General features: G+C 40.6%; 1 protein-coding gene across 2 annotated transcripts in view; it reads left to right on the top strand.

The window, feature by feature from the left end:
* Positions 1 to 26,138, top strand: part of EML6 (EMAP like 6) — a 200,732-nt gene that overhangs the window by 91,334 nt on the left and 83,260 nt on the right. For both annotated transcript variants that reach the window (XM_036334544.1, XM_036334545.1), the window contains exons 7-15: positions 1,789 to 1,990; positions 4,797 to 4,934; positions 7,020 to 7,276; positions 8,403 to 8,615; positions 13,733 to 13,900; positions 14,784 to 14,890; positions 20,376 to 20,494; positions 22,681 to 22,867; positions 24,611 to 24,716. In XM_036334544.1, the coding sequence (XP_036190437.1) occupies positions 1,789 to 1,990; positions 4,797 to 4,934; positions 7,020 to 7,276; positions 8,403 to 8,615; positions 13,733 to 13,900; positions 14,784 to 14,890; positions 20,376 to 20,494; positions 22,681 to 22,867; positions 24,611 to 24,716 (1,497 nt within the window). The remainder of the gene's footprint in view (positions 1 to 1,788; positions 1,991 to 4,796; positions 4,935 to 7,019; positions 7,277 to 8,402; positions 8,616 to 13,732; positions 13,901 to 14,783; positions 14,891 to 20,375; positions 20,495 to 22,680; positions 22,868 to 24,610; positions 24,717 to 26,138) is intronic.

Below are 26,138 nucleotides of genomic sequence, written 5' to 3'. Positions count from 1 at the left end.
TGTTATCTCATGTAAAAATAGCTTTGTGCTTTAAAAATTACTATTTCATCAGTAAATGAATTATCTCATTTGATTTGTTCGAGACCACAATGAGTTAAGATTGGAATTATAGAGTATCCATATGTGCCCCCCCCGCCCCCCCCACAATTAACCTTACTGTCGTCTCAGCATCCCGTCTGGTTTAACATTGCCCTGAATTTTTTTTTTAAATAGACTATTTTTTTAGAGCAGTTAGGTTCACAGCAAAATTGAGTGGAATTTACAGAGATTTTTCATATGTCCCCTACCCCATACACACACAGCCTCCCTGACTGCCAATATCTCCCACTAGAATGGTACATTTGTTATAATGGGCAAACCTACGTTGACACATCATTATCTCCCAAAGTCTATATAGTTTACCTTAGGGTTCACTTTTGGTGTTGTATAGTCTATGAGTTTTAACACATTTATAACAACATACATCTAACATATATCTAGCATTATTCCTACAGAATAGTTTCACAGCCCTAAAAATCCTCTGTGCTTTGCCTATTTATCCCTTTGGTTTATACTTTTTTTTTTAATCTTGTAATGAAGTATTATTATAATTTAATATTAAAAGTATTTTAATAGCGCTAGTTAATACATCAGTCTTTCAATATCATACAAATACTTTCTTGGTTAAAATAGATTTAAAAATTACGTAAATTTTTTAGGACCTTCTTTTTACTTTTTAGTGGGTTCCAAATTTAATGATAAATTACAAGGTCTCCATAATTATAGTCTACATTTTATGGAAAGAAAACCTGGTCCCAGAGAGAAAGTGACTGTTACGTGTGTGGCCATTCAGGTGTAGAGCAGAGTTAAAGCCCAGGTGTTCTGACTTCTGCACTTTCCACAGCAACATGTCAAACTCAAAGGCTACATGGGCCAAATAAACAAAACATGTGGCCCGCGAGTTTGACATGCTTGTTCTACATTAAAGACTCAAAGCCTATCACATCCTTACCTGGTTTAAAGTAGTTATGAAAGTGGGATTGCTTCTGTATTTCTAATTCAGACGTGAGAAACTTCACTGTGTGAGTAAATACATAATGAACCCAGTAAGGAACAGACAGACTGCAGGAAGTTTGAGAGGTCACACTCATTGCAGGGCAAGAAGACGGGGTCATGCGACAGAGGTGGAAGTTTGGATTTGAAAGGAACACTGTGCTTTTAGAGAAGATTCCATCAATTGTTTGATGTTTTGATGATATTTTGAGACTGAAATTAGAGTTTCATTTGCATATTTCTGGGACACAGTGCATCTGTTATCCCACAAAATGAGTCTGGGTTCTGATCAAATACGTATTAAACTTGCCTAATAGGATAGTTAACCATTCTGTAGTACCCGCCCCATATAATTTTAATGCAATGTTAACATCCTAAAGAGAGAAGTGATTATTAACTTTTCCATGCAACTCAAAAGGAAATAATTTTTAAAAGGGTTAGGCTTCCATAAAGACCAATTTCTCCCCTTAAAATGAATATCCAGCTGTAAAAGCAGATAATTATCCCAAGTCAGACAGGAAAGAGCAAACACGCTTTTGCAGAATAGATTTCCAGGGGTGGGAGAAAGGACCGGCACATGTAAGGAACTGGTGAGTAACAGGGACTGGTATGTGGGTTTACCCCCCCCCCCCCCCCCGGAATTAAGATGTGCTGCATTGGCCGCTGTCCTAGTGAAAGATATTTACTTTGAGTGTTTTCTCTTATTTGTAAGTGATGTGAAGACCTGCTTCTGTTTGCCGTCTCTGGTTTTGCCAGGCCTCTCCATCCGGAGCGTGTGCTGGAAAGCAGACCGCCTCCTAGCAGGGACCCAGGACAGCGAGATATTCGAGGTGATTGTGCGAGAGCGAGACAAGCCCGTGCTGATCCTGCAGGGCCACTGTGAGGGGGAGCTCTGGGCTCTGGCCCTGCACCCCAAGAAGCCGCTGGCCGTGACTGGCAGCGACGACCGCTCTGTCAGGTGAGGACCCCGCGGTGGCCATCGTCACCTCACTGACTTCCTTGGGATCACAGATTTATTTGGGCCGAATTTGCTTGTTACCCAGGAACAGGCTAAACCACAGGGCAGAGCCACACAGTTTCCACATGGAATGTGGAGACAATGAGCTCAACAGCGGTTGGCTTCTTGGTATTTTGTCTTTGTTTGGCTCCATCCTAAGTCATGAAATTGTTCTTAGAAGTGAAATTACTGCTGGTGAGATTGGCCTCCGGTTCTGGGAGCTAAGTGCACTCCTGTGTGTTAGTAGCGTCTTCCCCTCATACCTTCGCTCCTAATATGTGCTTAAATGGCCGGGGCCTGCACGGCAATTTCACAGGCTCAGTCACTCACTCATCACCATTAGAACTTACATTGCGATTTGCAAAGTTGTCTTCAGCACGTGGGTGAATAATGATTTCTTTGTAATTTCTCAGATGAAATTTTGAACAGTGTCCTCAAGTCAAAGGAAAGTGCTGGTTCCTGAGAAAGTCTGTGGTTTTATTAGGACCCCAAAGGGTCTCGCGATGGATCATGTTTTCCACTTTGAGAGCATGACATCATGTAAACTGAGCAAATTAGTATGATTCCAATATCTGTGTGACTGAACATATTATTTAAAAGTGTAAGGTGAAGACTATTACACTGATTTCAGGATTTTCGTATTTAATTAGGCTTTAAATGTGCTTAACAACAAACAGGTCAGAAAAGACTGAGGGATGGTGAGAGGAAGAGACTGATTAAGCGATTGGATGATGACTGCCTCTGGATTTTAATAGTTTAAATAGAACCTTGTAAATTAGACTAGAGGCTCCTGCTCCCCCACCCCTGCTCTTACTTTGTATGTCTGTGATTCTAATCAAGATACAATTGTATACTCGTCAGTAAAGTACAATCTAAAAATCAATTTTTAGCTTCTGCCAAGCACTGTGCCTCATCAATCTAAAAATCAGTGAAGGCAACTCCAGTTGTCCCCTCACATGACATAAATGAGTATTTGGCTTACACTGGTCTTCACTCACTCTCTCCTCTTCTCTTCCTTTTCCTTCCATCACTCAGAGCTTTGCCCCAACAGCCAAGACAATGCCACCAAGTTAGTCAAACACCTGAGAAGCTGGATCCATAACCATCCAGATGGAAATGTTTTCAAGAGAGTCCTTGGCTTTTGTATTTTGATAAATGTGTTGAGTCTCAGAATCACAAACTTCCCTAAGGAGCCCTGATGGCCAGAATTTGTCTTGGTCTCCTCAACCATTAATTTGACTAAACATCTAAACATTTTAAATGTAAATTTACACAGAGTATGGAAATATAGAAAGGATACAAGTCATAATTTCTCGAGAAAGATTAGCTGAGTGACTTTGAAAGGCTAGTACAGTTCACTGAGGAGTGAGGGTAAAGCAAAACTTACATTGCTGAAAATAGTACATGGCTAAAAACAGCATGAGATTATGAATAATGGACGAGGAGGTATTGAAAGAATACCATAAGCTTTAGACTGAACAGTGCACGTTGCCTAAAGGATCAGCAAACTATTCACCATGCAACTCTGCATTGTAAGGCGCTGGCCCCCTCCCTCCCGATGGCAGAATGCATTAGAGAAACTCCACCACATGGGGCCTACTCTTGCCTCTATGGCAGCATTCTGAATTGTCAATCTGCCTAACAGATGTTGGTTGGGTGTTAAGAGAAGACTGTCTTAAAAGTACTAACAGGGAGAAATCAGGTACCACAATTGTAATTCACATGCAAACCCTTGTTTGTAGCTTCAAAAAACTAGTTCATGTTTACCCCGTTTGAGGTGCCTGGAATAGGGGTTTCCGGAGCTGCTGAAAAGTGTGTGCTAGCCCTGACCAGTTTGGCTCAGTGGATAGAGCGTCGGCCTGTGGAGTGAAGGGTCCTGGATTCGATTCTGGCCAAGGGCATGTACCTTGGTTGCGGGCACATCCCCAGTCGGGGGTATGCAAGAGGTAGCTGATCGATGTTTCTCTCTCATCGATGTTTCTAACTCTCTATCCCTCTCCCTTCCTCTCTGTAAAAAATCAATAAAATATATTTTTTAAAAAAAGAAAAGTGTGTGCTAGCTGCACTTGACCCTTGACCCCTGCTTCTTCAGCAGTAACGTGCTTATCAGCCAGGGGCACTGTGGAGAGGACCCGTCCCGGCCATGAGTGGGCCTGTCAGCAGTGGGGCACCCAGGGAGCTTATGAGGAAGGGTGGCATATGACTGAGCACAGCTGACTTTGGAACCATCGTGGGCAGGGCTATCATTGGCTCTTCCCCTTCTCTGCTGGGTTTTCTTTCTTGGGGGGGGGGGGGGGGGCTCAGCAAAACGGAATGTGTATTTCAATCTATATGTGCTTAAATAACACAGTTACTAGAAGGGTGCTCATATATATATTTCAAAAAATGAACAATAATAGTATCTAGTAGTGCTTCTTATCCTGTAAGTTATTAATAACGATTGGTATGAGTAAAGAACAATTTTTAATTTTCAAAGAGAAAAGTAAGATTTTGTGTGAAGATAGTGTTTAAAATTTCCTTTTCATATGAATATAAAAATGTTTGGAAATGTTATCTTGTATTTCTTGCTGGGTATTTCTAATGGGGGAGATGACCCAGAGATAGACTAAACCCCATCCCCGGCTCCCAGACATGCCGTGAGGAAGGACACGAGTGCGAAGTGACTGCCTCCTTTCTTGTTGTCACACTGTGGTCAGCAGGCCTTCCTGCCGCGGGCGGCCTGCTGATGAGCGCTGGGTTGGTTTTGTTTCTTTGTTCTTGTGCCTAGGCTGTGGAGCCTGGCTGACCACGCCTTGATCGCCCGCTGTAACATGGAGGAAGCAGTTCGCAGTGTGGCTTTCAGCCCCGATGGGTCCCAGTTGGCCCTGGGCATGAAGGACGGCTCTTTCATTGTTCTCCGAGTCAGGCATGTACTGATACTGAAAATGGTATTGAAAGATGCTCTTTTGTAAAATAAATGAACAAAGAGGCGCATAGATACAAAGAACAAACTGATGGTTGCCAGATGGGAGAGGGGGTGGGGGCTGGATGAACAAGGTGAAGGAATTAAGAAGTACAGACTGGTAGTTACAAAATAGTCATGGATGTAAATAAAGCATAGGGAAGATAGTCAGTAATATTGTTATAACTATATATGGTGTCAGGTAGGTACTGGAAATATTGGGGACCGCTTTGTAAAGTATGTGATTGTCTAACCACTATGCTGTACACCCGAAACAAATGCAAAATAATATTGAATGTAAACTGTAATTGAAAAATATTTTTAAAAAAGTAAAACAACAAAAAAAAGATACTCTTGTTAGAGTTAAGATTCTCCTAGTCATCATGGATGCTGGGATCTTAGGAAAAATGCACTTACTCTTTCAAATAGGAACACTACAGATTCACAGTCCTGTCGGTAATGATGAAACCCACACTCTGAAAATACAAACTTCTTTCTTCGGTGACTTGCTTGGCAGCATAGCCTGCCTCAGTGGGCCGATGTGAGACTATATGTAGTCTGTTCATCTCTCAGCAGGAATAATCATGCATCCTGCGATTTGCTGCAAAAACATGAATGTGTTTAATAACAGGGTGCTGCCCAGTCCCTACTGGTGATGTTACATGGCATATTATGTGTGAACCTTTAAAAAAATCTAATGAATAGTGAATTCCCAAGCTGATCTGGTCTCACGGGCTTTAGATGAGGGGTTGTGTGCTGGGAGTAAGCCAGGAAAAGAGGAAGTGGGAACAGAGCAGCCTCCAACAGCACCAGCTTGTTAGAGGTGAGCTTGCGTAAAGATTTCTTCCACAATGGACAAAAAGATAGAATATTTCATACTTTATTAATCTCCTGTATAATTTTTACAGGATAAAAATTAGGATCCACCCTTGTAATTCCTCTAAATGCATTGGCTGTTGTTTTCGCTCACCCATTTTGTGATTACAGAAAGGAAATGCAGCCAGAAATTAGGTATGGCATGTTTTGAACAGAGAAAATTCTAGATAGCTTTGAAAAATGCTCTTGGCACGGTTTACTACACTGAATTCTCATTACCAGTCACACATAACTTATGACCAAATTGGTGGGCAACATTTTCTTTCTCTGCTTAGTGATGTGTGGAAAGATGGCTAATGACCAGATTTTCTTTTCTTTTTAATGGATTTTCCAAGCCAAAAAAACCATCCCCCCTCCACACACACCTATTTTATGACTTTGTAGTAAACTGTAGTGCAATTATTAAGTGACAGCCGGTGTGAGGAATCATGTGGAGCAAATATTTGGCATTATTTATGCATTCAATTTGTTTTGGAGTCGATGAAGGCATCATTACTGGCTCAGGGGACCTGCCAATCATAATCCTGCCTCACAGTTGTAGGAAAACCATCAGTGGACTTTCAACTGAGGGCAGAAATTCTTATCAGAATCTGGTCAGAAAGGACATAGGATACTCGGTGATTCAATGTATGCATTATTGCCCTTTCATAGTCAAAGTTCAATAATTCCATAACAACTTAGCATTAAAAATAAGTAGTTTTTCTCTTCTGCTTTTTGAATTTGCTCTTCTTGTAGCAAAAAGCATTAAGCAGTTTTCTTGTCCTTAAAATATAAAAAGGACATTTTATTTTTATGCTAACCTTAATATATCTACTATTTTCCATGACATATTTTAAAATAATTTTATAAACCTCAATTTTTTTAACAAAAAAATTTAGAGAAAAATAATATATAATTTAATATGAAAGCAAGTATGCATTTCATTAAATTTTGGTTCTTACTTTGAAAGCCCAAAATATTATTTTAAATATTATTAATTTTTTCTAAATTGGCTGTAAACTTTAAATAAAGTTTTATATCTTTTTTTCAGAAGTTAATTCCCTAATTCCTGTAGGTACTTCCTCCCTTTCAAACATTTTTTTTCTCTGACACATGTACTTTAATATTTAATACATGACCTGAGGTTCCTATTTCTAGATTTGCTGCTTATCGCTTTGCTCTTTATTCTTATAGAGATATGACAGAAGTGGTTCATATCAAAGATCGAAAAGAAGTCATTCATGAAATGAAATTTTCTCCAGATGGTTCTTATCTCGCAGTGGGATCCAATGATGGCCCAGTCGACGTCTATGCGGTTGCCCAGCGATATAAGAAAATTGGAGAATGCAACAAGTCCCTCAGTTTCATTACGCACATTGACTGGTCTTTGGATGGTAAATACTTGCAAACGAATGATGGCGCAGGAGAACGACTGTTCTACAAAATGCCGTGTAAGTCATGCAGGTGCCGATGTTCATGAAAAGTGAAACTTTGAAGAAAATATGAGAATGTTATGACCTCAAGGCAAGGAATGTTTTCAGAAACAAGACCCTCACATCATGGACTCTCAAAGGAGAGATTAATAAATTGGGACACATTAAAATAAAAAATAACTGCACCATCAGAGAGATCTTGAATAGCATGCAAAGACAAGGCATCAACTGGGCATAAGTACTTATAATTGTTATGATAAAGGACATACACAAAGAATGCTTAAAGATAAGAAAGAGAAAAAATTCTGCAAAAATAAAAATACTAAAGATTTGAGGGTCACATTTTTTATTTACTGTGATTGCTTTAGTCTCAAATCTCTGTTCTTGATAAGTGGAAGCCCCTATTATTTGATTACGTGGTGAAATGCACTAGTTGGATTTTTTTAAATATAATTTTTACTTGTAACTCCCCACTGTAAATTTTATACGTGGTTCATCTGACTTATCTAATACTCGTTTAGTAACAGTTTGTGATACTAAAATGTCATAAATAAGAGACAAATTTCTGAGTTATAATCTTTATGATTTTTTAATGTAAGAGGAAAAATTTAATTAACATGAATCTTTACCACAATAGTATTTTCTCTTAAATTTTTGAAATTAATTGAAAAAGTAATCTTAACATAAAATAATGTGTAACACAATATCACTTCAACTTTTTAAAGTATCTGCCCTAACAGATTAGTTAATGCTCTATTACTTGGTGTGTACTTCTGTGTCTACTTTCTTTGCTTGCTATTATTTCATATATATTTTCCATATGTGAAAAAAATATGGAATACATGTTCGCCATTTACAATAAAATTGCTTTTTATATAAATGTAACATTACGGCCCTAGCTGGTTTGGCTCAGTGGATAGAGCGTCGGCCTGGGGGCCGAAGGGTCCCGGGTTTGATTCCAGTCAAGGGCACATGCCTGGGTTGTGGGTTCGATCCTCAGTAGGGGGCGTGCAGGAAGCAGCCAATCAATGATTCTCTCTCATCATTGATTCTATCTCTCTCCCTCTCCCTTCCTCTCTGAAATCAATAAAGATATATTTTTAAAGAACAAATGTAACATTATATGAATGTTGGTTATTTTCAGCCGGGAAGCCGTTAGCGAGTAAAGAAGAAATCAAAGGGATCCCTTGGGCCTCCTGGACGTGTGTGAAAGGCCCGGAAGTGAGTGGAATTTGGCCAAAATACACGGATGTCACCGACATCAACTCAGTGGATGCGAACTACAACAGCTCCGTGCTGGTGTCTGGAGATGATTTTGGACTGGTCAAATTGTTTAAGTTTCCTTGTCTCAAGAAAGGTAAGACCACAAGAGATGTTTCATTTAGACATGTCTTGGCATGCACAAGGCTTATTTTCTTGGTGTCTGTTCCTGCAGACTATTAATTTTATCTTTATATTCATATTACTCTTGAACATTTACATAGAATATGTTGTTGATGTATATGTTTGACCTTCTGAAACATGGGGTTCTGCAAATATAAGTCAGAATTTAACAGTTTTTACTCACCGTTTTATGATTCATAGCCTCATGTTTCATTTTTAAACAAGTTCTATTTTATTTATATTTCTGTACATACTCATAATTTAATATTACAGTAAAATATTGTAATTAAATTTTTATGCTCCTAGCTAATTGTGATTATACATGGCAAAGCAAAGCAAATCCTTTTAGGCATATGTAAAATGAAATCTGAAAGGGATGGCTCTTTCAGATAATACAGTTTATGGACCCCTTGTCATAGCACTGATTTTGCAAACCAGATTTCCATAGTGGTGACATTTTTGAGAGAGAAGTTTTATTCAAAACAACTGTCTCTGCCGTCACATTTTGTGGTTTTGTTTCTTTTATTGTTAAATCTTATTACCTCAATTTTTGTGGCACTTCCAGGCTTGGTAGAATGTAGCTGAATTAACCCTCTTATGACCTCCTCCTCTACCCTTGCAAGTGTAGGCAAAGCCCATACGTAGGCTGCTCTGAGACTCCCTGATTGCTCCCTGAAAATCTGATCTTAGCAAAGTAATCAGCAGGGACATGCTGCTGCCTGCAAACTCTTTCACTCGAGCGATTTTTAGATTGAGCAAGGAAAAAAGGGATCGAAAATGTAATCAGAAAGTCATTTTGAGCTAACCAGCAGTTCTGAAGCAATGGCAATTACAGTACAAAATTGAACATAAAATACGTAGCAAAATCACCATCCCTTACACTTGACAGAATGGACATCAGTTTTAAAATACTTGCACAAAATTACTGCAGTGTGCCAAATTCAAACACTTTCTCCCTAATGGGTCTTTTGAGTAATAGGGCACATCTTGTTAGATTGAGTAATGCACTTACAGAAAGTAAGTTAGGCAACTAGAAGGTATCTGGGGATTCAGAAGAAACATCAGTGGGGTCACAAGCAATACTATTGGTCACAAGTATCTGGTCACAACTCAACTCAATGAGAGTTGGTATCGCCTTTGTATCACCAAGCCTTGTAGGGTGAACTTGAATCTGGAAAGTGGCAATGGAAAGGTAGATCTTGGGTTAGGTATTAGAATGGCAGGGTTGGGGGAAGTGGGAGGGAGGTTGTGAGTAATGCTGTCTGTCAAAATGAGACACTTTATATGTAAAAAACAGCCTCGAGGGTGATGGCACACAGGGGATGCCTGAATGAATGAGGAGAGGTGGACAGCCAGTGACAATATGGGGCGAGCAATAGAACCCACCTCAGTAATCTGCACAGTTTCCATGTTCTCATAGCAAATTGACTTGTTCTACTTTTCATGACTCATGGTTTATAAATCTTGCAATTTGCCTCAGGACATTCAGGCTTTTGTAGCCTTTTTGTGCCCAAACTACTGGCAGACAAGTTTATATAAGACTTGTTGATGGAAATAATAGCAGTTGGTGGAACTTATCTCCCTGTCGCCCAGGGTACCACTGACAATGTTCCCCTCACTTTTGAACCTGTAAACAGCCAAATATGAGCAGAGGCTGATGACTGAGAGTGTAAAGACGGAGCAAACAGGACCGTTTTCTGTTGTGTAGTGCAGTGCAGGGCAGGGCCAGGCAGGTCAGTGTGACTAGAGCATGATGAGTGAGGGAGAGTTGTGTACTATGAGGCTGGAGAAGGTGGAGGGGACCATGTCATGAAGGGCCTTTAGCCCCTGGTAGAAATGTGGGTTTTAGTCTAAGTGCAGTGGAAATCTATTGAGGATTTAAAATGGAGGCGTGACATGACAAATTTAAGTTTTTAAAAGGCCACTTTGATATTGTGTAGGATGGATTAGGATAGGGGAGGCTTCAAGTTGAGAGATTATTGCAAGAGTCGAGGTGAGAGGTGATGTAGCTTGGACAAGTTCTTAGGAACAGATGCAAAGAGAGGTGGTAGAGATTAGGAAGCAGGTAGAGCTGAAGGTTTTGCTGATGGATTGGACGTGGGGATAGAGGGAAAGAGAAATCAAGCATGACTCCCAAGTTTTGGGCTTGAGCAATAGGGTTCATGGTGGCTCCATTTCTAGAGACGGGAAATGAGAAAGGGAAAGCTTGAGTCTCTGTGTATGTCTTATGGGCGTATAAGAGTAGGCGAGGAAGGGGAAGGGCATCTCATCAGTTGTTCTGTCCATGGTAAGTTTGCAGCAGTATTAGACACCCAGGGAGATATGGCCCATTGACTATCAGCACTCCAGGGGAGTTCAGGGCTGGAGATGGACATTTGACAGATGTGAGCATATCTACAGTATTTAAAACCAGAGGAGAAAGATCAGTAAGAGAGGAGTTGAGGGCTGAGGCCTGAATCTTCCTGGTGTGGTTCAGAGGAAAAAGAGAGGCCTGGAAAATTCAGTGTCCCAAGAAAAGCCTTGGAAGAGATGATGTGGCCTTTATTTGGTAAATAAGTATTTAAGTGCTGTCTTAGAGGCTGGAGATACATCAGTGACTAAAACCAGCACAAACCCATGCCCTCGTGGAGCTTTTGTTCTGAGGGGATATAGTTAATAAGTAAAGTGTGAACATGTCTGATGGTGAGAAGAGCTATGAAGAAAAAGCAAGCAAGCAGTGGGAACAGAGTTTTCAGGTCGGGCTGAGTAGTGTTGCTACTTTAAATAAGGTAGTGAGACAGGGGTCACTGATAGGGTTTCATCTGACTAGAAACCTGAAGGAGGTGAGGGAACCAGCCATTCAGGTATTTAGGGAAAGAGCATCCCAGACAGGGAACAGCAAGTGCAAAGGCTTAGAGGCAGAAGAGTGCCTGGCATGCCTAAGGAATGGCAAAGAGGCCAGTGTGCCTAGAGAGGGGATAAAGGGAGAGAGAGAAAGAGAAATAAAGGAAGGGGAAGGGAAGGAGGGAAGGAGGGAGGGAGGGAGGGAGGGAGGGAGGGAGGAAGGAAGGAAGGAAGGAAGGAAGGAAGGAAGGAAGGAAGAAGGAAGAGAAAATAGGAAAAACGATTAGAAAGAGGCCTAAATATTGACACAAATGCCTTTGCAGGTGTTAGTTCCAATCTACCAAATGTGATTAGTTCTCTGTTGCTGCATCACAAATCCCTCTCCCCAACAAATTTAGCAGCTTAAATCAATAAACATTATTCACGCAGTTTCTGGGGGTCAGGGATTCAGGAACAGCTTGGCTGGAACATTCTAGCTCAAGGCCTCTCGGGTAGTTGCGGCCCCTTGGAGCCTAGTGAGGCCGTGATGGCTCACTCACATGGCTGTTGGCCGGAGGCCGCGGTTCCTGGCCCTGTGAGCCTCTCTGTGTGGTGCTTGAATGCCCTTACCGCCTGGTATCTAGAGAGCCAAGAAAGAGAGCAAGGAGGAATCTGCAGTGCCTTTTGTAACCTCCTCTTAGATGTCACACGTCTTCACCTTTGCCGTGTTCTGTTCATTTTGATTTGTATTAAAGAGTTTATGGACATATTTTTTCTTTTTTCTAGATTTTTTGAGATATAATTGAAAACACTGTGTAAGTTTAAGGTGAACAATGATTTCATATATAATATATTGTGAAATGATTACTACTATACAGTTAGATAACCCATCTATCACCTTACTTAATTCCCTTTTCTTTGTGTGTATGGCAAGAAGGTTTAAGATCTATTCTCTCAGAAACTTTCAGGTCTACAATACAGTATTGTAACTATAGCCACCATGCTGTACATTAGATTCCCCAAATTTCTTCATTTTATAACTGAAAGCGGACCATTTGACCAACATCTCCCCATTTCTCCCACCCCAAACCCCTAGTAACCAGAAACCTACTGTCTGTTTCTATGAGTTTAACTTTTTAATTTGTGGGCATGTTTTCAAACCAGTGCAAAGAGATAGGTTAAATGATTTCTGATGAGGCTGTAAAGGTGAGGGCAGTAAAGGAAAACCCAACAAGATCTATGGAGATAAGGAAAGAATATACTTTGCTTCCTAACTATTGAATTATCATCAGATAGCATTTCCACCTGACTTAGTTGGAATCTCTGATGTTATTAAATCACCAAAACTGATTTAGGCAACTCTTTGAAATAGGCAAGGTTGCTTTTGAGACCCAAGGCCTCCCTTCCCCCTCTGTGGCAGCACGCCCCTAGACTTTGGAGGCCCTAATATAATTGGACCACACCTGGTTAGAACATGCTCTCAGGAAAGGGACAGGTAGCAGTCGTTTTCACCTCCGTATAAATCTAAATCATTGCCTCTCCAGTGGGTATTCAATATTTACACGTGATAGTTGAACAGATGGCCTTTTCCCCCAAAGAGATTTCATTAGGAGGACCTGTGAAGGGTAGAAGTATTTCTGAAGGAGAGATGGGGTGCTTGTTGCCCCCCTTAAATCTTCCATAGTCTTTGGAGTACTGGATCTCCACGTGATAAGGTGGGCCAGGCTTGTTTCCATGCATATCATTATGCTGCTGTGCACCAACAATAAATACCCTAGAGACTCCTACCGCAGTAGTTCAACCACAGGTATGAGTTCAAATAGTTTCTCTGTTGAATTCACTACCTGATGATGATGTGTCCTGAGTAAAGCAATCAATTTAAGAGAAAAAAATTTCATTCTCCCAAATGTGCATCTACATGACCCCAAACAGTAATTTGACTTTTCCCGCAGAATAATTTTCTGTTTCCTAGTTGCAAGGACTGCCCATTTTATCTAGTATTCAAAGAAGGATGTGTAAGCTATTCATTCTTTGGCATTTATTTTCAGAATCAGTGAAGCAGTAGGCATTACTTGGAACAGGTTTGGGTGGGAGGGAGGGACGGCTTCAAATCCATTTTTAGCTTAATCCATACTGGGATAATTGAGATATCTTTTGGAGCATTTCCTTATATGTTATATGTAATACTGAAAATTATTTTGTAACACATTCCTGGATAGAATGCAACTTTATAACCAATAAATTACATATATATTTTTGCATGACTAATCTTCTTAAAAATATCTTCAGGAGCCAAATTTAGAAAGTATGTGGGCCATTCTGCACATGTCACCAACGTCCGCTGGTCTCACGACTTTCAGTGGGTGTTAAGCACAGGAGGGGCTGACCACTCGGTTTTCCAGTGGAGATTTATTCCAGAAGGTGTCAGCAACGGCCTGCTGGAAACCGCACCCCAGGGTAAAGCCAGTAATAATTTTTCAACATCTGTTTATTTTTCAATAAAAGTTTCAAAGAATGTTGTAACATCTCTTCTGGAGGTAAAGAGTTACAGCAATTTCAAAAAATTCATTCCTATAATAAATTTAAAGTAAAAAAAAAAAAAAGAACAGAAAAAACTTTAGAGACAACTATGGGTCATTTGGTTGATCTCCTTCAAAGGATTTTGCTTATGCCAAATGCAAGTTGAAGGTCTAAGGTTTACATGAAGAATTAACCACTGAAGATAACGTGAATGTGTATGTTTCCGCCCCCTTAGGATGATTATAATGGGCGACGGGGCTGCTCGGTCAGGCTGCGGGGCGACAGGGTAACCTTTGGAATAGATAAGCTGCCTCCAGAATGGGTTTCAATGAATGGTCCACAACCCGGGCCAGTGTTTTCCAGCTCAAAGGATGTGTAGTCTTTTTATTTATTTATTGTGATGTCAGGAGGAATGATCAGGTAATAAAATGAAAAGCTGTGTGGGGAAAGATTTTTATTGGGAGGGATTCTGCAGCGACCTTGACCATAGCAATTACTGACAGTTGGTGGGCATGTTAACAGGCTAATGAGGATCTTGCCTGAAATAAGTGGCTGAATTTCCTTTTGAACTAGCCCTCTCCTTGGTAAAACCTGCCCCCCTTTTTGTTTGCCCCTTTGCAGGTAAGATTTAAAACTCAAAGGTCGGTGATCTAATAGAAGTGTGGAAATGGAGAGGGGGCGTTGATTTACCCTAAATGAAAGCTGATGTAGTTATTTTTGTTTAATAGGATAGAAGAAAGAAAATATTTTTAAATAATATTTTTAGCTCTTTATAGAGGTGCAGAATTTTTCCTCTGTTTCATGGGTTGTGTTTCCACAGAAGGCGGCACTGATTCCTACAGTGAAGAATCTGATTCAGATTTATCTGATGTGCCAGAGCTGGACTCTGATATTGAGCAAGAAACTCAAATCAATTATGATCGCCAGGTCAGTAAGCAAGCAGCCTCCTAACAAATGTCTCATAACCCAGAATCTCATTGTATTTGGACACTGACTAAAAATGGTTGGTACTTAGGCAGAAGAGAATCAAGACAAGAAGGAAAAATTTCATTTATTTATTTATTGTTAATCCTCACCAGAAAATATTTTTCCATTGATCTTAGAGCAGAAGGTGGGGGGGGGGGCGCGGAGAGAGAGAGAGAGGTCAGAGAGACACACATCAATTGGTTGCCTTTCACATGAGCCCCTAAGTGGGGGCCAGGGATTGAACTTGCAACCCAGGTGCCCTTGACGGTGAATCGAACCCATGACCCTTCAATGCACAGCCCAATGCTCTAACCACTGGGAAACACAGGCAGGTGTTGAACACTTCTTATCTTTAAATACAGGTTAAAAATAAGACATTTACCTAATCATATTCTTAAAAAATATTTTTAGGTGGAAGTGAGTAGCCAAGTTTCAAGACTGAATGACATTTGGGGTTTTCTACCTCCCTCACACCTAAAACTTTAAAATATTTGGAGAAAAACAATGAGCAAGTAAGCTGCCAGATTTTGTATTCCCTTAGCAGATCATTAAAGCATGTATATTCTTTATAGAATATGTAGTCTTGGAGCCATGATAGTTTGCAAGTGAGCTGTTACAAGGTTTCTTTCTTAGTTTATGGAGACCATTATCCATATAAGTAAAGTAAAAGCCCAAATACAATGCACATTATCGCTCCAGTGAGAAATCACCTCTAGTATAAAAGCTGGACAATTACATCCAAATTGGGTCCTTATTGTTTTTTTTTTTAAGTAGGCATTTTATTTTAGCATGAAACCATAGTATTATACAGAGCAGTCCTTCCAGGGTATCTGGACACACATTACCTTGTTATGGAAATAACTAGGGGTTCTATTCTCTTCCTTCTCATTTAACAGAGGTATGTGAAGCAGATTCTTTACATGAACACTGAGTGAATAAGATTTCAGGTTTCAGACCCAGCAACTGTCAGACAGCTGCCATGTATTGGGTGTCTCTGTGGGGCCACATCCTGTGCTTTACATACACCAAGTTCAACTCCATGATAACCCTGAGAGGTTAAGTAATTTGCCCACATCCACATCGCCTGTATTATCAGGGTAAGAATGCAGATCTGGGCTTCTCTCCAAAGTGCACATTCTATGTACTACTTGGCTTTGCCTCCATATAGGCACTGAGTGTACTGATTTTCAGATGATTTTTTTTTTTTTAGTTCATAATCATCACTCATTGATTTAGTATTTGAATTTTTTTTCAGTAAAAATGCCATTCAACTGATGGCTTGTTTCAAATTCATAACTACATCAGTTTGTATATTGGTACAATGCATTACGCAATAAAGCTACTAAAGATGAAGCTTTAAAAGGAAATTATTAATGTGCAAATACCACACAAACACTAAACGACATTATGCCCTGATATCAAGGGGAAATGAAATTTAAGCAAAATGGACATAAAATCTAGGAGGAGGAAAAAACAAATTTCCTTAGTAGGGAAGTTTTTATTTAATAAAAGGATGCTAGTAAAAGAATGAAAAGTCTTAATTGTATTGAAATCTGTGCCTAGGATTTATATATTCTCTCTGACATCTTCCTTTCCAAAGCTTTCACTGTGTTATTTGATTTATGTTCACAATATTCCCGAGTTATTCCTTAGCAGGGATTTTTATTTCTGTCCAGCAGGTGGGAATTTGAGGCCCACAGAGGTTGTGAGATGTTCAAATAAGCAGTAGAAATTCTGAGACTAGAATTCAGTGCTCTAAAGTAGTTGGTGTGCTGATGAAAGCATTATGCATTCAGATGAATAGTTATCTTTACATTTTAAAAGCTTAGTCCATTGCACCTGTAATATAACAGTAATGAGATATCTTGTGACCTCCTTTTAAAAAAAGGGTTTTGGTCAAATCCTAAACAGGGGCTTTATTATAATATTTCATAGATTTTATTTTTAGCAATGTAGTTTCTTCAAATGAAAACTTTCCTTTAAAAAGATGAGAAATTATTAATAGATTATATTTAATTTTCAGTGTGTTAAATGGATATCTCTTGGTAGTAGGGCTTAAATACATGGTAGACAGAGAATGATTTTTATATACCTTTGTTTAATTTTTTTATTTTGTTAATCCTCACCAGGATCATGTTAATCAGAGGATCTTTTTTTCCCCATTGATTCTTTGAGTGGAAGGGATGGAGGGAGGGAGAGAAAGAGGGAGAGAGAGACATCAATTGGTTGCCTCCTATGCATGCCCTCAACTGGGAATCAAAACTGAGATCCTTTGGTGTGCAGGCCAACACTCTAACCCAGTGGTTCTCAACCTTCCTAATGCTATGACCCTTTAATACAGTTCCTCATGTTGTGGTGACCCCAACCATAAAATTATTTTCATTGCTATTTATAACTGTAATTTTGCTACTGTTATGAATTGTAATGTAAATATCTGATATGCAGGATGTATTTTCATTGTTATAAATTGAACACAATTAAAGCATAGTGATTAATCGCAAAAACAATATGTAATTATATATGTGTTTTCCGATGTTCATAGGCAACCCCTGTGAAAGGGTCATTCAACCCCCAAAGGGGTCGCGACACATAGGTTGAGAACCGCTGCTCTAACCACTGAACATACCAGCCAGGACTGATTATTATGTACCTTTAAATTAAATTGTAGGAAATGTCCTCTCAGTCAACAGCATGTTCTAGGTCCTAAGTTAGACTAAGAGCTTTGCTGTATAGTTTAGAGTATGATCTGTCAAGATGCATGAGGCCAAGAAAAGACAAATAATTCCAAAGAGTGATCACCATGACTCTCAAGGTCCACATTTTGCAGATGTCAGAATCCTCGAGATTTTTTACTTTAGAAGAAATTATTATTTTATTTATATTTTATTTATATCTATGATAGTTTTTTATTATTTATAATTAATACCATATTTTCTGGATATAAATTACTTGAGAAACATAATAGCATAAGAATTTTTTTAACCCCCAATAATTTAAAAGATAGGTTAGTTTTGCTCATTGGAAGAGAGGTCTTATGTTCTCAATTTTGTTTATCTTTTCAGAAAACCAACTTTTGGTTTTGTTAACCTTTTCTATTGGTTTCCTAGTCTCTATTTCATTTATTTCTGCTCTAATCTTATTATGTCCTTCCCTTTTCAACTTTGGGCTTAGTTGGTTCTTTCTTCTAGTTTCTTAAGGTATGATGCTAGGCTGTTTGAGATCTTTTCTTTGTTTTAAATGTTTGCATTTATATCTGCAAACTTTCTTTGTAGGACTGATTTTACAGCACCCCACAAGTTTTGGAATGTTGTTTCAATTTTTATTTGTTTCAAGATGTTTTTTGATCTTCCTTTTGATTTCTTCCCTGATTCATTGGTTGTTCAAATGTGCTGTTTAATTTCCACATATTTGTGCACTTTCCAGCTTTCCTTCTGTTATTGATTTGTAGTTTCATACCATTGTGTTAGAAAAGATACTTGGTATAATTTCTACTTGAATTTGTTGAGATTGCTTTTGTTCCCTAACATATGATCTGTCCTGGAAAATGTTTCATGTGCACTTGAGAAGAATGTGTATTCTACTGTTGGATGGAATGTTCTCTATATATCTGTTGGATTGTTTGATTTCTGGTGTTCACGTCTCCTGTTCCATTACTGATTCTTTGTCAGGCTGATCTACCCATTGTTGAGAGTGGAGTATTACAGCCCTAACTATTACCGTATTATGTTTATTTTTTCTTTCAGTTCTCTTAGAATGTATTTTACTTGTTTAAGTGCGTAAATATAAGTGTTATATCTTGTAGAATTAACCCCTTTATCATTATACTAGAGGCCCGATGCACAAAAATTTGTGCACTCGGGAGTGGGGGGAGGGGGGCCCCTCAGCCCGGCCTGTGCCCTCTCGCAGTCTGGGACCCCTCGGGAGATAACTCGCTGCTGGCTTAGGCCTGCTCCCGGGTGCAGAGGGCAGGCCCAATCCCTAGGTGCATCCCCTGGTCGGGCTCAGAGCAGGGCCGATTGGGGAGTTGGGGTGCCGCCCCCTGTCATGCACAGAGCAGGGCGGATTGGGAGGTTGCAATGCCACCCTCAGTCACGCTCAGGGCCGATTGGGGGGTTGGGGCACCGCCCCCTGTCACACTGAAGGCAGGGTCGATGGGGAGGTTGCGGCGTCACCCCCTGTCACGCACAGAGCAGGGCCGATCAGGGGGTTGGGGCGCTGCCGCCTGTCACTCACAGAGCAGGGTCAATCAGGGGGTTGGGGCGCTGCCCCCTGTCATGCACAGAGCAGGGCCGATCAGGGGGTTGGGGAGCTACCCCCTGTCACGCACAGAGCAGGGCCGATCAGGGGGTTGAGGCGCTCCCCCCTGTCACTCACAGAGTAGGGCCAATCAGGGGGTTGGGGAACCACCCCCTGTCACACACAGAGCAGGGCGGATCAGGGGGTTGGGGCTCCGCCACTCTCACACTCAGGGCAGGGCTGATGGGGAGGTTATGGCTCTACCGCATCACACACAGAGCAGGGCCTGTGGGGGGGGGAGGGGGTGGTTGGGGCGCCGCACCCTGTCACACACAGAGCCGCAGGGCTTGGGGAGCTCCCCCCTATCAGGCACAGAGCAGGGCTGATCAGGGGTTGGGGCGCCTTCCCCTGTCACACACACAGCCGCAGGGTGATCAGGGGGTTTTGTCGCTGCCCCCTGTCACGCTGATCCCAGTGCTGGGAGGCATATTACCCTTTTACTATATAGGATAGAGGCCTGGTGCATGGGTGGGGGCCGGCTGGTTTGCCCTGAAGGGTGTCCTGGATCAGGGTGGGAGTCCCCACTGGGGTGCCTGGCCAGCCTGGGTGAGGGGCTAAGGGCCGTTTTCAGGCTGGCGGGTGACTGAAGCTCCCAACTGCTCCTTTTTTTCTTTTTCTTTTTTTATTCTGGGCCAGCTTTAGCTCTTGAGGCTTGGCTGCTGAAAGCAGGTTTCTGGCCTTTGTTTACCTTCTGTATTTGAAACAATGTTGCGGTCCTGCTGGCTGAAGCCTGGCTGACTGAAAGGAGGTTTCTGGGATTTTGTTGAGCTTCTATATTTATTACAATGTTTCTTAGAGAGCAGCTGAGAGGCCGACAAGGCAGGCGGGGAACCTGGCTTCCTCTGTCACTGGAGCAAGCAAGCCTCCCTGTTTGCGTCAGCTGCCTGGCTGCTGGCCGCCATCTTGGTTGGCAGTTAATTTGCATATCTCAGTGATTAGCCAATGGGAAGGGTAGTGGCCGTATGGCTAATTACCATGTTTCTCTTTTATTAGATAGGATAATGAGCTTCTTTGTCGCTTGTGACCATTTTTAGCCTCATGTTCTCAAAAATATGATTCCTACAATTAAAGATTTCCTGAGAATGTCAAGATACTGTTTTTGAAACCTGAAGAAAGGAGCCTCAATTAAATGTATTTGTTATGCTTTAAGGTTTACAAAGAAGATCTACCTCAGCTAAAGCAACAAAGTAAAGAGAAAAACCATGCAGTGCCCTTCCTCAAACGAGAAAAGGCTCCTGAGGACAGCCTGAAACTCCAGTTCATACACGGGTGGGTGCCTGTCACCAGCCTTAGCCTCAGGCTAAGGATGTCCCCTTCTCTGTGCTTTCCCACCTCAGGCGGGCTCTTCTCTCCATCGTGCACTTACCTGTGATTAATATTTTAACCATTAGTCTGCGTCCAGCTTTCTCAGTTGGTGTTCTGTGGCCATCACAATGTGTGTGTCTATTTTTTATACTTTATGTACTTCCATGATGCATATATTACTGCAGCTCATTGTTATTTCACTTTATTCTCTCCACCATCTCTGGTTCCTTTGTTCCCATAACTCCTGCTCTGTTTTGCTTGGCTCCAACTAGGACAATGTTTTCTTCAAAAAACATATGGCCAAATCATTTTCAAGTTTGAGAATTATATATAACCTTCCAAACTTTAAATTGAAATTAAAAATTTTCAGCAAAGTGTCAGTGGTTGTGAGGAATATAATAACTAGTGTTTTATAAATGCATCCCTCATTTAAATGGAACCAATAGAGCTTATGAAAATATTGTAAAAAATGATTTTAATAAGAGAATTTGATTCCCACCATCATCAATTTAAAAAATATGTGAACGAGTGTATTATATCACTCATATTTCTTCTTGAACTCAGATTTTCATTCTACTTATCCCACAGAATTTTACCCTATCATAATATGTTTCATGCTTGTAAATCTTTTATTGTATCCTATCATACCTTCTGCTGTAGGCTCAAAAATATCTACAGGTTCAATTTTTTTATTGATTTTTAGAGAGAGAAAGGGAGAGGGTGAGAGAGTTAAACATGGATTGTCTACTTCCTACATGTGAGGAATCGAGCCCGCAACCCAGGCATGTGCCCTGACCAGGAACTGAGCTGGCAACCTTTTGGTGTATGGGACAATGCCCAACCAACTGAGCCACACAGGCCTGGGCAGTTCGATTTAAATTTAATTCCCAGAAACCATTAGACTCTTGAGAATGGTAAGATTTAAAACTCAAAGGTCAGTGATCGAATAGAAGTGTGGAAATGGAGAGGGGGCGTTGATTTACGCTGAGCACTTGAAATGTGGCTCGTCTCAGTTGAGATGTGCTGTATGTGTAAAATGCACACCAGATTTCAAAGATTTAACACGAAAAAGTAATATACCTCGTTAAAATGTTTTATATTGATTAATGTAGACATGCTAATATTTTAGACATATTTGGTTAAATGTTCTCAAAACCAATTTCATCTATTTTAATTTTTTTAACATAATTAGAAAATTTTAAGTGACCTGTGTGACTCACATAACATTTATATTGCACAATGCCTCTCTAAATGTTAATAATTTTTTCCAGTTTGAATTATCACAACTATTAGTAGTACACAGCTTATGAAAATATTATAAAAAATGATTTTAATAATATAGAATTTTTCAATGAGTTCAGGTATGTAGTTATATATGCATACTTACTACTAGAGTATGACAGAGAGTAGCATTAAGTCTATTCCAGTTTTTCATTTTTTAATATATGTGAGCCTTGAGAAAACTTATTCACATAAATAAGTCAGTGAGAATGGGAGCAGTTTTATCATAGCTACATTACTCAATTCTTGAAACTCCTCTTGATTTAGAGGCCAAAAATGTATATTGTGATTTTGATATATCACATAAAATGTCGTCTAATGATCTGATTAAATCTCACTTTAATTTATTAATAGCAAATAAGTTGGAAATCACTTGACTTGCAAAAGGACTTCTTACCTCGTCCTTGGAGTTGTTCACTTTCAGCATCCACACTTGTATTGCACATTGTCCCTTTGTGTTGGTGTCCCTGGCAGGTTTGTCACTCCAGGGTAATACACCGTAGTAAGAGTCCAGATGGACCAGCGGAATGACTTCCTAAAGTAGGAGGAAGGCAACTGTGAAAGGGGAGGTGGTAAAGGAAAGCCTGCATCTCGCCACAGGTGTGTTGTCCGACTGGTCAGTTTTAAGAAAGAGCATATGCAGTAGCTGAGGATCTAGAAACCGATCCTGTTAAAATGACCCTGCCCATTTTCCCCTCAGAAAGCCATCCCATGCCCTCAGAAGTCCTCATTCCCTGAATATCGTAGTTAAGCAACTATGCATTCACCTAGGTTTCTACTTGTGCATGTCCCTACGCCAGCTTTACCTCCTGACAACTGCTGCTCTGTTCATTCACTGCTTATTCAAATGCTCTGGACCTGTGCTTCAGATACAGAGGCTACGACTGTAGGAACAACCTGTTCTACACGCAAGCTGGAGAAGTGGTCTACCACATCGCTGCAGTTGCTGTCGTGTACAACAGGCAGCAGCACTCCCAGAGGCTGTACCTGGGGCATGATGATGACATTCTCAGCCTGACCATCCATCCCGTGAAGGACTATGTGGCCACGGGGCAGGTATATACCTCTGCTCTGAGACGGGTCTAGCCAAAGAGAGGGAGGATTTAATTTTGAATCCACTTTATAGATTAGAAATTCAAGAAACACTCGGTAGAAATAAACCTGAGGCAGGAAGCTGAAGATGTAGTAAATGCTGGATTAGTTCATGATGGTGGGAAAGTCAGCCAATACCTTCTAACACTGTTGGGAAGCCTCCAAGAGATTATCACCTTAACATGAATCATCTGTGAATAGAATTAGCTGAAACAAATAATGTCAGTTTCATGAATGCGCAGTCTTAATATACTTTCCTCATCACTGTGTACGTGGTACCTAATATATCCTAGGTCAGGGGTGGGCAACCCCTGGCACGCATGCCAAACATGGCACGCCAGTAACTTTTGCTGGCACTCGAAACCCTCTCTTATAATCTTCCATTTACAATTTCTTTCTTAATATCGACTTTTTTATTTTCCAGATGAATTCAGTGTAGGTGCATCTTAGATAAATAATTTTACATAACGTATACATTAAAAATGTATTTTTCATCATCATATACTGCGTTTTTGTCGCTCGAATGAATTTTATTATTTCTTCAAGGTTCTTCACATACGTACACCTTAAGAGATAGCAAGTAGGCGTAACATGTTCTCAAAAAATTAGGGTTGGCACGCAGAAGAATTTTGAGTCAGAGATTTTGCTGGTTTTGGCACGCACTCACAAAAAGGTTGCCCACCCCTGTCCTAGGTGCTCAATACTCAGTGAATGTTTATAGAATGAACCATCTTTTCATACTACTATAATATCTAGTGATTTTTTAAAAACTTAGAGTCATATGAATTTTGGCTTATTTCATATTTTTGCATTTCAATGAAAATAGTTGCATGTCAAGTCTCAGAATAGTTGTCTCCGTTAACCTTTGACCTTCATGCAAAAGTTTTTTGAATTTTATCTGAACCATTTGGAATGCCTAAACTTTGGATTGAGTCTATAATTGAAAAGCTACTAAAAAAACAGAGCCCTGTGTTCAGTCATTTTGTATGGGGAAAGGAAAGGGATTGAGCTGCTTAGTAAACAAAGAATCTGTTAAACTCACATTTATTACCTTGCTGGTAAAGTAGTAGTACTGTCAACAGTATTTTCAATTTTGTATTCTTTTCTTCCAATGTACAGATTACACTTTTATTCAGTTTTCTCATGGGCTTTTAACTGAAGTTTAACTGATTCTTAGTAGTTTCTAAGCAGAATCCAAAAAAAACTTTTGCATGAAGGTCAAAGGTTAAGAGGAGACATCTATTCTGAGACTTGACATGCAACTATTTCTGCAGCACTTGACTACAGAACAGAATCATTCTTATTATAATTTACTAGAGGTCCGATGCATAGCATTTGTGCACTGGGGAGGTGGCGGGGGCGGGGGGGTGTCCCTCAGCCCGGCCTGCATCCTCTTGCAGTCCAGGACCCCTTGGGGGATGTCCAACTGCCGGTGGGGAGTTGGCCTAAGCCGGCAATCAGACATCCCTGAGGGGTCCTTAGCACTGCTGCGAAGGTGGCAGAGGCTCCCACTACCACTGCTGTGCTTGCCAGCCAGGCTCCCTTGTGGGAGCACACTGACCACCAGGGGGCAACTCCTGCGTTGAGCATCTGCCCCCTGGTGGTCAGTGCACATCATAGTGACCAGTTGTTCCTCCATTCAGTTGATTTGCATATTAGGGTTTTATTAAATAGGATAAGTAATTAACACTCATCCTGCTATTTAAGGTTGGAAGAGATGCTGCCATTCATGTGTGGGACACGCAGACTCTGAAGTGTTTGTCACTATTGAAAGGACAGCATCAGAGAGGAGTGTGTGCACTCGATTTTTCAGGTAAGCCCGTTTTCCACTGGTCATTGACAAACGGTTCTACATTTATTTTGAGGATATTTTTTCTTTTTCTAACAACCCCTTATTTAGTTGAGTTCTGTTGGTATGTCAGCTCCCCAGTCTTAGGCTGGAAATCAGATATATTAATACCTCATAAAGAAACGTGGCTTTTAGATTACATGCCCTTTCCTTGTCTGCCTCATTTCCTCTCTCCCAAGTCGTTACCCCAAGCTCGCACTGTGTTCTGCATTTACTTGAGCGATTTGAAATCCAGAGCAGCTGTTGCTGTTGAAAGACTTAGTTGCAAATGTCTGGCAGTGACTCAGACCATCGATTTTAACTCTCCAAATAAGGGGGAGCCCAGCACTAGCGATTTAAACTAAAAAGAACTAGCGTAAGGGCTTTGAGTTCTCTGCAAAGGGCCACTTCACAACACTGGGGTTTTGGAAATAAATTTCACATTGAAAAATCGAACTGAAGGTTCCATCTTTTTAATTTAAAGTTTGAACACAGTACTATAAAAATACCAACTGATGGCTATAATTTTCTTTAGAGTGAGGCCGTTTCCTTAAACTAGAATTGGAGACTGAGGACCTATTGCAAAAGGTGTTTTTACCCAGAAAATTTGAATAATCCCAATGGTAGAAATTAGATCAGTAGAAAAAATTCTTAATTTTTCTACAGAAAATGCATTCTATAATTTATTTCTCCCATTAAATGTTTCCTGTCTGCAACATGTATACTATTGGTCATTAAGTTCCATGACTGCACAACCCATTTCTCTCTTTTGTCCCTTACTCTCTGCTCTCCTTGTTCAAACCCTCTTTCTCATCTGTGCCACGGTAGTCCTGCTGGTCTCTGATTCCCATCGGCACTTCCTCTAGGCCACCCTGCACACTTCTGGAGTCTTCTGGAAGCACAGGTGTATCGCCACCACATGGGCTCCCCTTGATTGTCTGACTCAGAGCTGATCACTTGGCGGGACATTCATGGCCTTCCAAGATCTGGTCAGCCTTCCTCTGCAGTGTTTTCACCCGCTAACCCATTCATGCTCCTTTACATCCACCTAACTGCAACACTAAATGCACCCTTGTCCCTTTTGCCTGGGTTCCTTTGCTCATGCTGCTGTCAAGTGTCCGTTCAAGTCCTACCATCCTTTAAGACCAAGCGGAAAGTTTTCTCCTCCATTCTTCCCGGGAGAAATAATGTGCCTCTTCTTCTGCTTCCCTTAACCCATTTTGCCATTGCTCTTAGAGTCCATGTGGTACAGTAGTTATTAGTATTGACATCTCCTATGCCCTTCACATATTGTAAGCTACTTGGGCAGCACAGCTCATCTCTGTTTGCCACTGCACATGTAGTGTTATGGACACAAAAGCTACTCAAAAAGTGTGAGAATTGCTTTAGTAGATAGAGCATTGGCCT

Source organism: Myotis myotis, unplaced genomic scaffold, assembly GCF_014108235.1.
Source record: "Myotis myotis isolate mMyoMyo1 unplaced genomic scaffold, mMyoMyo1.p scaffold_m19_p_14, whole genome shotgun sequence".
Taxonomy (NCBI): domain Eukaryota; kingdom Metazoa; phylum Chordata; class Mammalia; order Chiroptera; family Vespertilionidae; genus Myotis; species Myotis myotis.
Note: the sequence above shows the minus strand (reverse complement) of the source record. Positions and strands in the feature narration are given on the sequence as shown.